General features: G+C 30.5%; 1 protein-coding gene across 1 annotated transcript; it reads right to left on the reverse strand.

Moving 5' to 3' along the window:
- LOC105170875 (transcription factor RAX2-like) lies at positions 12395–14330 on the reverse strand. The gene is made up of 3 exons (XM_011091798.2): positions 14023–14330; positions 13775–13904; positions 12395–13300 (listed from the first exon to the last, which is right to left on the reverse strand). The coding sequence occupies exons 1-3, from the start codon at positions 14156–14158 to the stop codon at positions 12544–12546; spliced, it is 1023 nt and encodes a 340-aa protein (XP_011090100.1). The 5' UTR covers positions 14159–14330; the 3' UTR covers positions 12395–12543.

Consider the following 18419-nt stretch of genomic DNA (forward strand, 5'->3'; position numbering starts at 1 on the left):
CTTAGAGAAAATTCTACTTTTAATCTTATAATTTATTGAATTTGATTCTATATATTATAATTTTATCATATTGTAATTTTAAGTTATTTTATGTATTTTTTGCCCAGTAATTAATGGAGTCATTAGTATTTTTATACATTTTTCATTAATACTGGGCGAGTATACATTTAAGAACTAAAATAAAAAAAAAATTAATTATAAAATGCATCGTGAGAAATCGAACTAAATTATAAAAGGCCCTACATATGAAACCAAAAAACCGATATTCCATATGACTATGTTTATGCACATTTCTTATCATAAATAATTGTATATTAGCAAGATCAAAATTATTCTTATTTAATTTTGGTAACAGTTTAACGTTATCTATTGATATTTTATAACTAGTATTATATAATGTTGTAATGGTATTTTACAAGATAATATGTCATTATCCATTTGATACTCAAAATCTTACATAGTTTAATATACGTTTTCTTTGACTTTTTTTGGAAAAAAAATGATGATATGTATTATTACTGTAAATCCACAATAATCCAACTAACAATAAAGTAATTGAAACGTCAATATTTCAAACTCGATGATAGCTGCCTTTCTTTTAAGAACCTCATGATATTATTCATATAATATATATTATTTTTTATTTTATTTATTTATTAAATAATAATAAATACTGTTGGCTCTCCAACTAGGTCCCATGACCTATCGTTCATACTAATGAGGTACCACCATAGAACCACTTGATCATCCTTTTATATAATCACCTTACCATGATGCTAGACATCTAATTTCAATCTTCAATATTGTCGTATGTGATATTAGACAAGTTTATTTTATCTAAAATTAATTTAATTTATCATAATAATTTATACATGGGCTTTTCGATAGTTTGTATAACAAATAATTTATAATTGAGTTTTCTGAAAATTACGATTACTCGCATTTTAAAACAAGGTCTTATTTCGTAAAATTATTTTTTTCCGAGTTACCATGTCAATTAATAAAAGTAATAATAATTGTGAACCTACTTATTCTTGGTTGCTATATACTTTTTAAGGCAATATTATAGACAGGAATAAAATTTTCTGTCCCTTTTTAAATTTTAGTAAAAATTTATTTCAGACAAAATATGGAGTTCTATGTTCGGAATACGATTATACGTACAAAACATGCTACACGCACTATATATTTCAAAATTCTCTTAATTAGTTTGAAGTTGCAAAAAACGTAAATTTTATATTTTTAAATCATGTGGAGCTTAAAAGCAATAGTAATTAATATTAAATGTTACGAATTTCTCTTAATTAATAATTTTAAGAAATATTAAAAATCTCAAAAGAATTAGTTAATAAATCTTATTTTAAAATACATGAAACATAATTAATAAATTTAAAATAAAAAAGTAGACATAAATGTTGATATGATTGATCCATAATTATTTGGACCCAATATCCAAGAAAAAAAATCTTCAATCAGACCTTTTCTCCTAATAAAATTATATTAATTACCACCACAAATAATGAGAACATTAAATGTTTTTTTTCTTAAAAAGGCAAAAGAAAACACACGCACACAAGGGGGAAAAAACAGCCTTTTCTATTTGGGGCCACGTGGAAATAAACTTTTAGCTTACATTATTTTTGGTCTATTTTCAAGTAAATTATAATGATAAATAAACTTTTCTTATTATAGAATTGATTTAAAACATAATATTTGATAAATTAAATTTTCTTTAAATACACATGAGATAAGTAGATAACATATGCAAGTCGTGGGTTGTGAGAGAAGAGGTAGGTAGCCGCTACCTAAACCTAAATTTCAAGCTCTCTCTGAAAAACACTACTGCCCCAAGATGTTGCCTTTTTCTGCATTTGCACCTGCACCTTCTTCTCTCTCTCTCTCTTGATCATGGAAAACAAGAGAAATCTCTCTCTCTCTCTCTTTCTTGATCATGGAAAACAAGAGAAATTAGAGGAGGTGCAGATGTATATGCAGATGAATGCCACTTTGGGAGAACTCTCTCTCTCTCTCTCTCTCTCTCTCTCTCTCTCTCTCTCCTGTTGAATTTTTTGTGGGTTTTTAAGATTATAAATTTGACAAGTTGAGGAAAAGCAACACTGCGTTTGCATTATTGCATATACGGAGTTTATGAAGGTACAATCACAAGTTCCTTAATTTGTTGCACGGTGTGTGTGTTTGTGTAAATCTCCAGAATGACAATATTTCTGTATATGATGACCTAATTTAATTTGCACCATCAATTATTAAGTAGTCCAATGCTTGATATACAAATTTATACCCTAGAGAGAGCTGCTCAGACGAGAAATAAAGGTGGGAATAATGTTCATTACTAGTGCATGATCAAACATATATATGTAGCCAATATTAACGTCCGCAGATTGGTATTTTGCTTATCTCAAACATAAATCACTGTTTCCAGTCCCAAAAGGATCAGTTGGCAACCAGCTTTCATTCTTTGGAAAAAGACCAAAAAAATAAAAAAAGGAGTAAGTGAGACAGGCTGGGATCTCGATCTTTTAGAGTAATTCATTAGGAATATCAATTTTGTAATTAATTAGACAATTGACTAGGCATTTCGGAAAACATTCATGTTGCTCCGTCCAATAACTTATACAAATATGCTCGTGTATATAAAATAAGGAATTGTAAACATGAATCCTCCACTTTTTTTTCGATGCATTTTTTAAATTTTTGGACATATAATATAACTGATTAATAATAAAATAAATATTTTTCAATACAAATATGATCCATCCAATACAAAAATATTATTCCACATATTTCTCATAACTGTCCAATGTATTTTCATATTTTTTTTTCTATTTTTCTCTTTTATTTAATATTTTTTAATAATTAAAAAATTAAATAATATATTTTCAAAACTCATTCCTGCCGACAATTTGAATTTCCATAAATCTTATTTGGTGATTCTCTTTTCATTTTCTCTTTTGTTGAAAGCATATATAGCAAATATGATTCGCTCATATGATTCGATCGGCTCCTTCTGTATTCTGAACTTCTGTATATTGTATCTTTCGTCATCAAATTTTCATGTTTTCAGTTTCCGTCTTGCTACTCTTTCTGATTCTTTTTTTTATTGATATTCAATCTTTCAAAGAAATTTATTCTAAATATCTACTTTTTGGTTGATATATTTTTTTAATTTTTCAGCCTCATTCTTTTAATTGCACATTAAATTTTCATTTTTCATGATTTTTTTTATAGGGTTAAATACAATCCTGATATATGAAAAATTCAAAAAAATCACAATGAGAAAAGAAGATACAAAAAAATCCCCTAGTATTTGAAAAATGATGCATGTACACTACCTCCCTATCTATGGAGAGTTTTATATTAATTTTCAAGTATAAGGAGATCTTTCCTATCTTCTTTTCTTATTGAGGATTTCTTAAATATTTTGAAAAATCACAACGGCAAATTTAGGGTAAAATATTTTTTTAGGCTCATAAAATATGGGTAGAATTTATTTTGGTACCATAATTATGGCAAGTGACGTTTTTAGTCTCGAAAAACTAAAAGTCAAATTTTTTTTATCCCAAAAAGTCATGTGCGTTGTGGTTTTAAAACTAAAAGGGCGGTGTTTGAGCAAAAAAATGCGTTATTTTGGAACTAAAAGGTTCCGAAGACATTTTTTTTGGGACTAAAATGAAGTGATTTTGAGTTTTATGAGACTAAAAGCATCACCTGTCATAATTATGGTACCAAAACAAATTCTACTCTTATTTTATGGGACTAAAAACATATTTAGCTCTTAAATTTACATTTAACCCTTTCTTTATGATCATGCCTCCAACGTCCTTTTTTATGTTTAGGATCATCAACCTTTTAGCTCTTAAGTTTGAATTTATCTTCATTCATTTTTCTACTTTACATGAACCCCATATCATTTTATCCTGATTAATGAAAGTATATTTTGTTATTGAGTTCACTGTTCGAAGTTGGCAATAGATTTATGATCCATGCCCATATACAGGGCGATGTTGATCCCTAATTAATCATTGTCAAGTCAATTAAGTTGATATTAGTTACAAAATAAAATTTAGGGACATAACGACAAAGAGCTCTGCCATACGCAGAAAAAAATTCTTACCAAAATCAGGTTTAGTCAAATCGAACTAATCATAAAACAAATATAATACAGTTGTTATGTGATTGGTTATTTTTCCTAAATTGTAAATTAATTACACGATAAATTTATAATTCATTCAAATCTTCAATTTGAATTAGAATTTCTCATGGGATCAGTAGTTAAGTATCCTCATCGTGCGTCCTTTGCAATTTATTTTTCTTGAATAACCTCGACCACTTGATTTACATCATCATGGGATACTATAGCATTCCTTAAAGATCGGCCGGCCCTATATGGCTACTGAATTGAAATTATTGTTACTGCAACAATTACCAGAGCAATTGCTAATATTGCTGCTGCGCATGTTTTAGGTAAAGTATATATGTTGTCTACTTATCTTGCGCCTATGTTGTATTCCAATGATCTAACTAGTCCCCATATTTGTTCCCTCCATCACTACAACTCATAGTGACTGGACATCCTATCTTTATATATTTTCTTGTGTTTGAAGCCATAAACTTTGTCTCTCATCACATTTCAAATCCACCAGAGTGGAAACATATATTTAGCCCATCAAATACATTGGTAAGAAATGGAACCCATATTGTGGGGGTAAAAACGTTTGACCACAATTGATAGTTTAATCCCGAATCCCAATCATTATGTCAGAAAGTGTGTCAATGAAGCAAAGAGACTCGATTGTCCCACATTAACGAAGTGAGCGGAACGAAAATATTTATAGCAGCTCAAAGTTTTTATAAAAAGTACATATCAATTATCACGCAATTACAATAACTTTGATTTAATTTGTTACAATATAATTTTCAAAAAACTTATTATTGACAAAAAAATTATATAAATCGTTAGTATTGATAATTAATTGAACACCTATAAAGACAACTATATTTGCAAGTAATTGAAGGATTTTTACTATACCTATATGTCATTAATTGTTTCTGATGATAATTTTTAATAAACTTATTTTTGTCAGTAATTATTTTCACAACTTTTACACCATAACTATCATTATTAGAGTTGTGAGAATCATTGTTATGAGAGAAGTTTTGATGAGTTAATACATATAATTAGTTATATTATTACAGTGGTTAGACTTAGACCTCATTTTAGGAATCCAAAGTGCATGCTACCACTCTCCTTTACATTATCGGACCCGTGAGGAGCTGTCAGAGTCATCTCTTTGCAGCCTCCGATGCTACAAAAAGACTTTTATACCTTGTGCTTTTTACTATTAAGGATGGAAATTGCTACTTTGGTAATGGAATCGTCAGCCATATATACCGTGTGATCATTTTCAATGTTTTCCTATTGGGGGCTTTGAATTTCTTGCCAATATTAATTTGGCCAGACAATTGCAAGTAGATCGGCTTGAATTGAATTTTCTCTTTCAATTTTTATGTCCTCCTTTTGTTGTATTTGATGTGTTCCCATCTCCAAGGGTCGCGTGTATCGTGGTCGGATTATTTGGCTCGGGACTATCCAGCTTATCTTGCCCAAGATTCGGCCACGTGGTGATTATCCAGCTTCTTTTGCTTACTTGTGTCCTTGCGAGTCTTGTTGGACTAAATGGGCCTATCCTTTGAACTTGGGCCAATTTATTGTGTATCAGAAAGTATTTATATTGAATACAGTAGAAGATGCAACAGAAAATAGGCAACAAGATCGGGATCCTGGCGGCTTTGATTGAGAAATACGGCAGGATTGTGGAGTCTCCATCCGGCAGCAGTCGTCTTGGTAAAAACAACTATGATTTTCTTTTTTGAACACTAGTAATATAAATATATAAATAGGATTGCTCAAAATGGGATACTTTCCTAACATAACTTCATACAAAATTTGAACCAAAAAAGAGTGGTGGGTTTTTAATTCAGAAATAAAAGAAGTTGTTTCTTTAAGTAATTAATATATGTGTTGCTTGATTATGATATTTGATAATAACGTCTACAAAGTTGGTACAAGTAAACAATCATATAATCAATACATACACGCTGAGTTTCTATTAATTTTTGGCACATAGACACTACCAGAAAATAGATTATGAAAATCTATTGTAAATAAATAATACTTTCTATCACACATAAATAAAATTAATACAAAAATTTATGTTTTAACCAAAATAACTAAAATTTGTCATAGTTTTAGCTCAGTCGCCAAGACATGAGTAATAATTTTTAGCCATAGATAACACTAACAACTAACAAGCATTGAGCAAAAGTCATGGTTAGTTAATATATTTTTTTAATTTTTTATTTTTAACTATAATAATTAATTATACGATTGTTATGTGATGCAATTGAGAGTAATTCAAGATCAACTTCTTCTTCTTTTTTTCAAAATAAGGATTTTCTTGAAATTTGTTGAGATTTATGGAAATTTCAAATGTTATTTGAATATTTTAGTTTTAAAAATGTTAATGAAAATTATTACAATTATTAACTTAATAATGAAACAATAATAAAAAAAGTATAAATTTTATTTTACTGTGATAAAGAAAAAGTGCAAAAATTCCTAGTGATATGGCAATATAAACTTGTATTTGATTTTTTTAATAAATATTTATAAATTGCACGTGCTCCATTCATCAAGAATCTAACGAAAAATATGAGTGGGACGTAATTTGTAATTTTTTTTCATACTTATGGGACTAAATATGGTGAGCTAGGAGTAAAATAATGGGATCAAAATTACAAATAGTATAAATTGTGGAACGTAAATTACAATTTTTTTTCAATTTAATATCACTTGCTCTATCAGTTTTTTTTTAGTTCAAACTTCAAAAGATGAATAATTATGCTAGTTAAGATATCCAAAATTAATTAAAATTTTGCGCTATTTCTACAAAATTCCAAAAGTTAAAACTGAAAATTTTTGCTTTGTTTTTTTTCTTGTAAATTTTTGTAATTGTGCAGGTCTAGAGTATTTAATTGGGCAGACAGTGAATTAAAATAATTCTAGTGTACCATCAAATATATATATAAAATATTTGCATGTGGTGGGAAAATAAAAGGAAGGATTGGATGTATATGGGGTATCTCTTATTTGTATTATTTTATTAGTAGATTAAAGCAGAAGTAGGGACGACGATCCAGCATGAATTTTATGCTTCTTTCTTCAGCAAACTTTCTGTCGTTTTTGGTCCCTTTTCTTCTCACTATCTCTATCAAAATGGAAATGAAGCCATTTTTTAAACTTATTTGATGGGTCTACTGTCAGCAGTTTCCACGTTCCTTTGACCTTAATTTGTACTACTCCACTAGCAATAGAAAAGACATTTCCTGGGAACGACCCTTAATTTCCATATTTTAACAATTAATTTGATCGAAGAAGTATAGTTATTTATCAAGAGAAATAATTGATGTTCATTTCCAGCACAAGAGTTGTACAAGATTATGCTCATCTACTCCCAGTTAATGACGGAATATTGTTGATTTCGTGATCCTTTGATATTTAAAAGCTACCCCTATTTGTGTAAGACGAAAGATAATATGCAGGCTACATCCGCATAATTTATACAAATAGACATTATATATATACATGTAGTTTAAATATCAATTTTCATTAAATTTTTTTGTTAATATCAACAAATTTAGTGATTTTTTACTAACAGAAGAACTTATTTGTTATACGGAAGCAAACTTCAAGGGTGTTAGATATAATTTTCCAAATCACAGGGGGTTACGTATAATTACACCAAACTTTAGCGGAGTGGAGTGTAAGTATCCCAATATTTAATGAACAATGTCAGGTGCTTAGCACGTAATCGTTAGGGCCTTTACACTTTTGGTTTCATGACTTTCAAAAAGTAGCACTTTTGGTTAGATACATTTGAAGCCATGTGGCTTTTACCCTTAAATATCTAACGAAAAGGTAACATAGGACCAAAGTACTATAAAAATAATAGTCCTATAACCAATAAAATTAAAAATAAAAAGACCATAAGTTATAAGACGAAAAATGTATTTTTCCCATTGTGTTCCTTTCAACCACTTTTTAAATAATTTATATGAATATATATATATATATATATATATATATATATTATAGATTGTCTTTCTAGGTAGGTTTAACATTTTGCAGAAGTCAGAAATGGCAGAGAAATAAATTAGTCATGTTTCACGACAATGATATATAGTGAAGGAAATAAAATAATTTTGTGACTGGCAGCAAAATTTAATATAATAGAAACCAATAAGAAGAGGTGAGGCGGATGGCCCTGACACACATAACATCTCGAGATCATATAATTTTGGACCTCAGCCTCAAGGGAGGGGTTGGTTTTCCCCATTAGGATTCTCTGTAAATTTGTATGTCTTCAATCTCCCGCTGTTTGCTGTTGTATTTTTCATACTTTTAAATATATATGTGTTGCATATATGGACAGAAGACAAGTACGTACATACGTTGTACAAATCTTGGCAATTCGAAAAGCTTTGTTAAGATTGCTACACAACTGTCCCTCTTCATTCTTCCAAACCTTTCACTACTGTTTTCTATTACATTGATGTGAACACTAGAGAATATCGATTGAGTCGTACTGAGTAGTAAAATTGCGACCTTAAAATTTGGAAAGACTCTTATTGTGGAAGAAGAAAGTAGCAAAATATGTTCCACTCACTTTATAGATATATATATATATATTACATTTATCCCTATATAAGTATAAAATGAGAGGTACAGTCGAAATTATGTAATTCTTTTTTTTGCCTAAAAAATTCTAAGTGTAACAAACCCTATATACATTGAAATATTTTTTTTTTTTTAAATTATAGGGTTTCAAAATCGTCAATTGAGTTATGTTTTGGTTGGCAACCCTACCTTGAAATTTTGTTCTTGGATTCTGAATGGAGACGTTGAAACCTAGCTAGAGTCAAATTCTTACAAAATAAAAGTACTACTTTACAGTCTGGCGCGACAAATTTTAGGTTGATAGTGTCAACTACCAAATGAAAATAAGACCAAGCATTGGATTTCTCTTACCATCACATTCAGAAACAGTGAAAAACGAAACAGCGCCCAAAATCCTTAGTCAAAATCAATATTTTTACTCGAAAATACATATTGAAAAGACTGATATGGCTCAATCAAAATTCACAAACTCAGGGAAGTTAGTGTATGAATTGTGTGGGTAAGTCATCAATGACTGCTGCCAATTTCTTCGTAAATATATATCCCAATATATATGTTTAAATTCACAGAATATTAATGTAAAAGGGAACTGTATTTTGTATTTTTTTCAATATACATTGTATGTATCTGCTAATAAAGTGCTGGATGAAAATTAATTTTGTAATAAAAGATCAGAACTATTAGTTTTAAAGTTGGCGGACATTACCAGAGTACAATATATTCTGAATAATACAAGAACTTGAATGGATGAATTGAATTTGAGGAAAAAATAAGTCGGACAATCTTTTATTTTATTTTTTATTTACTTATATTGTGAAGTTCAATTTAGATAATAGTAGGAGTTCAATTTTGTTTTGGTAAATGTTCAACGCTTACACCACATTTGAGATTTTGTACTTATTATCATGCTATAATCTTGATAAAATTAATGATACTTCGTTGTTACGAAACATTAGGAACATTGTCCAATTCTTTAAGTGAATCAATTGAAACTATATTATTAGTTTCGATCACCAATATTTAATATGTCAATTATTAATATCAAATACTTATAATTAACCAGCAATTATTATTATAGTACATCAACACCCATACTTTGGGGAATCCGAACCCATAAATTTATGATTATGAAATGTCCGATTTATCAAGCGAGGTCTCGTCGGCACATTTTTTCATTTCTAATAAAAGTCATAAATGATCCCATCACTAAGTGGAATAAAAAGAATTCTTAATCTAATTTTAGGGTATTTTCACTAAAAAGGAAAAAAAAAATCTCTAGGCATATTCTTTAATAAAATTATGAACATCTCTCCTACCAACTGACAGATTTTCAAAATGAGCTGAATCATATACTTGCAAAAAATATTATCTACAAATATATATATACATATACATATGACAACTCATTTGATGGTAATGTGGTAACAAATTTTGACTCCTTGTTGTAGTAAGGAATGGAGAAAGACGAAAGAAAATTGTAGCTATGTTGCTCTCTAGCTCACAAAACTTTCATGAATATATTTGATTATCATATATAGGACTTGTCAATTGGCAGTTTGCACAGTGAAATGTTTTTTTGACATTTTGCATCGTTCAAACAATATGTATGAGGAGACATAACAAAATATTCATTATTTGCATTAAAAATGACCATACACTTAACAATTATGGTTGATCAATTTTATCAATCACAGCTACTGCATCTCTGAATTTAGAAACAAATATATTTATGAAAACTCCCAAAGTGCTTAGTTCAGTTGAAAATCCAATTAACAAGTGAGAATCATATCTGAAAGAACCGACCAGTTATAACTTTTCAATACTATAGGTCCTACACGAGAAAGATATAATGAGCTCGTAAGAATGCTTAGAGCAACAAAAAATTGTACGTGGTCACGAAAGCCTAATATATATAGACAATATTCCCGAGTCTTATAATTATATGTGAACCATTGACCAAAAAATAATAATATAGTCATTATGAGTCCATATACACCCAAGTTCAAGTCGATTTAGAGGTAAGTGAATACGACTCAATTAAAATAGGGCCAGATCTTTGGCCATCTTTCATGTTATTAAGAAGTATGGTGGCATTTAAGTAATTTTAAAGTACACAATGTAACCCTCACATCAACAATTAATCAAAATTCATTATAGTTATAGCTGCGGTCAAATTTGTCATAATTCTTAACTACGTTCAAAATAATTATCATAATTTATTAATTATTATTAATATTTTTGCCTCGCTTATTAATTATCAGAGAGACTGATTACCCTTGTTATTGTGGTTTGGCTTGAGGCAGAAAAACCTCCCAGAAAATGTTGGACGGTACAAATGCTAAATTTTCAAATTTAGTGGAGCAAAGTGCAAATTAGGTGCTTTTGTGGAGAATAACCCACAATTAGCTTGTCCAAGCAGACAGTGGTAAGCAATAGTAAACTCTAATGGACAGCCTCTGAAAATTCAAATAATCATAAGACACTGGTCAATGATTAATCAATCAAATCAAAAGGAACCATTATTAGCAGCTGCCGTGATAGGCGTCCCAACATAACCACGTACGTTGTCGCAATTTTTAATTTTCATGGGGTGATTAACTACTTTTTTTTTTTAATTTAATTAATTAATACACATGCACGTACAGTAGTTATGCCTGTTCTTCACCATTTTATATTAATATTATACGGGCTCCCCAGGTAAGACTGAGATTACGTTTTTTTTTTTTTTTTGCTGGTCCCTTTCTATGATAAAATATAAACAAACCTGCAGGCAGAAAATACTAATTATATTAGTATCTTTTTTTTCTCGAATTAATGCGAGTTTTAACATTAGTCTTGGCTGACACGTTCAGTAGTCAGAAGCATCGTAATTAATATATATATCTTTACTAATCATTCAAGCGATCGCTTAGCTATTATTTTACCGTACTCTTAAGAAAATCAAGTAATTTAATGTCTAATGATAATTTTAAAACATCCTAAAAAGGGATCGATATATATATATATATATATAATAGTCTTTTTCCCCTTTTTTCCATTAGTTAACATGGATTAAAAGATTTTGTACTAATAAGATGTTTTATATATTTTAGTGACAATTACATCGTTCTTTTCTAAAATTTGGTCTAATTAATTTCACTTAGATTTTATATAGTTTGAAAATTATATTTAATACTTTTGATGTTTATTTTCGTCCAACAATGTGAAGATCTGTCCGTTAGTTCAAATTTACTGAATTGAGAAGTAAAAGTTAGACTTCTGGGTGAACAAGTAGCATTTTTTTTCTATAAAAGATATATCACATATTTGAGTTCGAGGGAGAATTGAGAAATCAACTTTAATGGCACAATACTACAGCTCAATTGGTGAGTGAGGCCTTAAGATTTTAAAGGTCATGGATTCGAACCTTGCCATGTACATGGAATGTCAATTAATAATAGTTCAGTATTGTTGAGTAGGATATGATTATTCTAATAATTTGTATTAGATATTGACGATAAAAATAATTATAATTGTAATCAATTTATTTGAGTTAATAATAATTCATTGTTATTATTTAAAAAAAATTAATGACAAAATACGAAAAAAAAATGATTCATAAAGAAAATGTTGTTCTGAAATACTATGTACAGTCAACAAAAGAAGTTTTTTTTCCATTGAATTTGCATCACAACACAGAACCCCAGAAACTGAAACTCCTTTTTCATCTGAATCCTGACTCCCACCCCACACCACCATGCTCCATGCCCCTTCAAATCTTTCTGATTGTACTACAGTCAGTTTCTCTCTCAGTAGTAATAATACATCCCCCTCTCATCAGTCTTGTTTTCATCATTAAACAAGAAACTGTTGCCATTACCAGAGCTAATCAGTTGCTTAACTTGCTCCAGATATTGACTGTTGCTGCCCAAAACCCCATTTGCCCTTTCATCAAGAAAAACACTGAACGGATCCCCATGATGATGATGCTGATCTCCATCAACATACTGTCCGTAATGAAGCATGAACTTCTGGCTTTCTTCAACATGAAAATCCCGATGAAGACAGCCCATTTGATCTTCTTGTTTGATCACCTGTTCTTTCCCGTAGCTGATCTGGCAGCAGCTCCCATCAGATGAAGAACAACTTGCTTCATTACCCCCAAATACAAGCATATTAACGTTGTCTTTCCCTGGATCATAGTACTGCAAGTCCACCAAACCCTCTTGGTTTTGCTGATAATTGATAGAACATTGACTGGTAGATAAGAATGAAAGGTTGTCACTGTTGCAGTGGAGAAAATTTTGTGGGCCTGAAAATGATTCAACTGCAGAGACGGATTTAGCAGCCTGGAAGCAAAGTGAGTTGTAATCTCTGTACAACTGCAGCAGATCAGAAGACAAAGGTTGAGGTTGAGTTTGAAGGCTGGCTGAAAATGGCTGTGAAAATTTTCCCAAGTTTGATGGATTCAGTCCCATGATCAGTTTCTTCTTCAGCTTGGTGTTCCAGTAGTTCTTGATATCGTTGTCAGTCCTCCCTGGTAACTGAGCTGCTATAATCGACCACCTGAGTATTTTGGAAGTGGTTTCAAAAGAAGAAAACCCCCCAAAAAAGAAAAGAAAATTCCAAAATAGAAAGTTTTGAGCCTCTGATCAGAAAATATGAGTGAGTTTTACTATAAATGGTGATCTAAACTTGACATGCATGCATGAAATTAGTCCAGAAATAGCACAAGTTGTTGGTTTCTATATAACACTCAAATTTCCAACTGACTTTGTGCTTGTGTGTGTCCCTTCTCTTTCCTGTTTCGGCCTCTTTCTTCTTTACATTCTTCTTGAAATGGTTGTTTTGTTTCCGTTTTGAGTTAGAGTTGAGGAGTTGGGAAGGGTGTCTGTCGCTGGCAACAGATCATAATAATCGAAGAGAATAGAATATGTGGAAAGTTGATGACAGATATGTCTTGAATTTTCAAGCATGCCAAGAAAAGCAAAAGAAACAAGGCGGCCAGAGAGGTGGGAAGAGGAAGGTGATTATGGCTACCTGCTTCCGATACTTGCATAGAGCGTACAAATTATTCTGTCTTCTTCATCAGAAAATTCGCCATGCTTAATGTTTGGCCTCAGATAATTTAGCCATCTCAATCTGCAGCTCTTTCCGCATCTCTTCAACCCTGAAATTGGACCAACCCCAGCAGCACCAACAACATAAGATGACAAATTACACTTGTAAAAACACATACCCTACAGAGAGAGAGAGAGAGAGAGAGAGATGTGAATGTTTTGAATTACCAGCTTTCTGAGGTAAAGCAATCCAATTTCCACCCGTACCAAATTTCTCGATGAACTCTTTAAGTTTTGCATCTTCTTCAGGCGACCACGGCCCCTTCTTCACGTTAGCCTTATCACAGCAAGGAGCTCTTCCCATCTCTCTCTCTCTCTCTTCTTTCCCTCTCTCTCTCTCTCTCTTCTTTCCCTCTCTCTGCTATGTTTTCTGCATCTATCTTTGTTGGCAGCAGCAGTTGAAGAAACTTCTCTCTCTTTATCTCTCCAATAATTTGACTTGGTGTGTTGTGGCTTTAGGCTTTTTATTGAGAGAGAATCTGATTAAGAAAGAGTAAGAAAGTCATTAATTAGTATATTTCTTGAGAAGCTACACAAGTCAAAGGGAATAGCTAGGCTTATTTGTAGTTCCTAAGTTCCTGCTGGTTGGACAGGTAGATGATAGAAGTTTCCATCCCCAATTACACTACTCTCCATTCCTTTTATTTCAACATTCCAATAAATTTACTCTAATTAGTGAAGTATATATGATGAGCAAACATAATTAGGACTAAGTTATTAATTGTTGAAAGGCGATCTATATTGAAACAAGAATAATCTATACATTATAAAGCTACTTGAACTTAATTTGTGCAGATTAATCGACCCGTTCCAAGACTCTATGTTTATTGGAATTGTTGGATTGGTCGATCACAACCGTTATAATATAGTGCTAAACTATCAAGCCACAATTTTAAAATAGAAAAAAATGAGTAATTTAAGTTGGGGGTTAACAGTTTTTGTCCTATTTAAATTAAAATTCGTATTTTAGTCTTGTAATTTTAAAAATTATGATAATTTTAATCTTTTTCAACTAATTTGATCAAAAACTTCCATGTCATAAGCCATGTCAACACCTAAATTGGGGCTTCCGGTGAATTTGATGATATAGTAGTCCAAGTTGTAACTTTTAACTGCAATTTGGGTCTTCTGTCTTTAAGAGGTTGACAATTTTGATCATCTAACTTTAGATGTAGCAATTTTGGTCCTCTATCTTTCGAAATAGTAGTGATTTTGGTCCTTAAGCTCAATTGGTGATTATTTTGCCTTTTTATGATAAAAACTCAACACTCATATCACATGCTTTTAATCAAATCCAACATGCTTTTAAAATAAAATTAGCCTCAATAATCTTCATACGTTGGTTTGATTGTCTTGTTACCAGGTGTTCCGAGTCCTTCATTTTACGAATTTTTCAACCATCTGAACCACACTATTATAGCAAATGGTTTATAGGTACTTAACTCATTCAATAACAAACAACAACAAATGCGGTGAGACATCTAGAATCCACCAAGATCTGGGTAGAACACCAACAAGGAGAGATGTTATTTATCTTTTGGTTCAAGAGTTCTATTTTCATAGGTATAAACATTAACCTATGTCCATAGTTTTGAATTATCATTTGGATCTCTCTTAGATCTTGAGAGAACATTGAGGTATTCGACTCGAGTTATTTTTCATTAGTTCATTTTATCATAATATTAATTAAAACTGTAGTGTTTCAAAAATTTACACAATCAATCTCTCTTTACGAGTGTTCTACCCCGGATCTTTCTATATTGTAGACCTCTCACTATATTTGTTGTTGAATGAGCCAAGTACTTGCAAACTATTTATTGTGGTAATAACTGGAAGAAGTCCTTAAAATCAAGGGTTTGGAATCAGTTGCAAGGCGGTCAAACCAAGGAATAAAGTTTATTGAGGCTTAATTTGAGAGAACTTTGAGGTATCCGATTCGAATTTTTTTCCATCAGTTCATGTTATTATAATATTAATTAGAACTGTAGTATTTCATAAATTTACACGATCAATCTCTCCTTATGGGTATTCTACCCCGAATCTTTCTATGTTGTAGACATCTCGCCACATTTGTTGCTGAATGAGCCAAGTACCTACAAATCATCTGTTGAGATGATATGGTTGGAAGAAGTCCATAAAATCCAAGAATTTGGAATCAGTTGCAAGGTGGTCAAACCAAAGGATAAAGTTTATTGAGATTTAATTGTATTTCGAAAGCATGTTGGGTCTGACTAATTGCATGTAACAAGACTATTAAATTTTTATCATAAAAGGTCAAAATGGTCACTAATTGGGTTTAAGGACCAAAACCGCTATTAATTTGAAAGATAGAGGACTAAAATCGCTAAATCCAAAGTTAGAGGATCAAATTGCAAACCCCTTAGGGATACATGACAAAATTGCAATTGAAAATCATAACTTGGACTATCACATATCAAATTTATCAAAAGCCTCACTTTAGGTACTGACATGACTGATGACATGGAAATTTCGATTAAATTAGTCAAAAAGAACTAACATTCCCATAATTTTTAAAGTTATATAACTAAATTACAAATTTTAATTTAAATAGAAATAAAATTACCATCCCTAACTTATAGGACTAAAATTACATTTTTTTCCTTTAAAGTGTATCATTAACAATATATATTTAGTGACAAAAAATGCATAAAAAGTTGTGCCTATAAATATTTAGTGACAACAAATAATTAGTCACTAAGTTGCCATTGTATATATATATATATATATATATTATTACTAACTATATGTGTGTGTATGCATGGGTATCATTCATTAGTTTTAGCGATAATTGAATGTACTTTTTCGTCAAATTCTATTCGACTGAATACGTTAACGTGGTGAAAACTATAAGCTCTAACAATCCGATCCAGGTCGAGATCATATATAGATGCAAACACTATGATCCACAGCTGGAGAGGGGGGTCCTCTGTGATACCTCTTTCTTGAACTATTTGGTTGACCTATTATAGTGTGTCAGTGGTGTCATACGAAACAACTCAAATTCTTGTTCTATTATGTAATTTTATTATTTTTAAAGGGGCAAATGTATAATATATGAAGACTCTAAAAAATCATTTAGTGCATGCAATGTCGGATACGAATACTATTTGAATATGATATTTGTGTCTTTAATTTTTTTTTTTAAAAAAAGGGCATGCACGATTCTCGAACGCGTGTTTTGCACACGTTTAGGATTTTTTCATAATTTTAAAAAATTTTGGGTTGTATTCTACAAAAATATATATTTTTGGTTGAATAAAAAAGAAAAATCAACTCACTCCTCTTAGACTAAAAATTTTTAGATGAAATTACTGAAAATTCGAAAGATGATCATGACAATTTAACTAATTTGGATGATTAAAAGTTTTTTGCATAGTGCATACTTTTTAAAATAAACGAATTATGTATATTTTTTAATTGAATTCATGTACTATTTTTCTTTTAAATTTAGATGTAAGACATTCATTTTATGGTTTGTCTCGATGTTTTTTATATTGCATATTTTAATTTTCTAAAAATTGAAAACTATATATAGTAAAAGAATATATTATGTATAGTTGTGTCAGTGTCATCTGATATTCTAATTTTTTTAAAAAAATTTTGTTATTATGTTCGTATCCATGCATCATAAAAGCAAATATACTCCATTTAATCCTAGCTAGTCACAGTCCGATGACCATTAGTGGGTTGAATTCGTTTCCACGGTGGAACGACTCTTGTCCTCTTGTTCAATATTTATGCCACTAGGGTCTGTTACTGTAACACATGATGATGAGGGGGGAGCCCATAAATTTTTCCATTTTATAAGCACCAAAATATCAGAAAATAGTGAAAAAAGAATTATGAGTAATTATTAATTTCTTGAAAAATATATACTGGTTCGGCACTGTTTATAGGTAGGATTTGGAAACTGACTGACGAGAATGATCATGTTTTATTATTACCATCTTCTAGATTTCAGGCAGCAACAATTGAGTACTTTTGATCGATCAGGTGCCTTTGGATTGACTTATCAATGTTTGAATTGTCACAGCCACCACCAACCAGCTAGCTAGCCAAGGATTTTACCTGTCCTTGTACATTGTAATAAAATTATCTAATGCTCCCACTAAAAGATGACCTAGCTCATTCTATTAAAATCACAATAAAAAGGAAAAATGTATTTTTTACATTATATAATTATGTTTATTTTATGGCAATAAACCAACCACAGTAAGAAAATGCATGACTCAGTATTAGCTATAAAAAGATTTAATGCTAAAATTAGGTCTAATTAATAAGTAAAATTCTTATTGTTAATTTTCATTACAAGATATATATTTTAAACAATTTGTTGTTAAATTCAATGGCAAGTAAAATTTTCGTTGCTAAATTTGTCAGCAAGTAAATATTTTGTATTAAATAATATAAATTAAGAACAAAAAATATACTTGCTAATTAACTCAACGATGATTTTTTGTACTTATTGAACCATTTTCTTATAGTGAACTACACAATAAATATAAGGGTAAAATACATCGAGACTCCTTGATATTAGGTTTAGT

This window comes from Sesamum indicum, linkage group LG9, assembly GCF_000512975.1.
Source record: "Sesamum indicum cultivar Zhongzhi No. 13 linkage group LG9, S_indicum_v1.0, whole genome shotgun sequence".
Classification (NCBI taxonomy): domain Eukaryota; kingdom Viridiplantae; phylum Streptophyta; class Magnoliopsida; order Lamiales; family Pedaliaceae; genus Sesamum; species Sesamum indicum.

Excerpts from the sequence above, each read along its gene's own strand:
- LOC105170875 (XM_011091798.2), bottom strand. The coding sequence starts at position 14,158 with ATGGGAAGAGCTCCTTGCTGTGATAAGGCTAACGTGAAGAAGGGGCCG. Across the intron at positions 13,905-14,022 it reads TGCTTTACCTCAGAAAGCTG|GGTTGAAGAGATGCGGAAAG; the intron begins GTAATTCAAAAC and ends GTCCAATTTCAG. Across the intron at positions 13,301-13,774 it reads TATGCAAGTATCGGAAGCAG|GTGGTCGATTATAGCAGCTC; the intron begins GTAGCCATAATC and ends CAAAATACTCAG.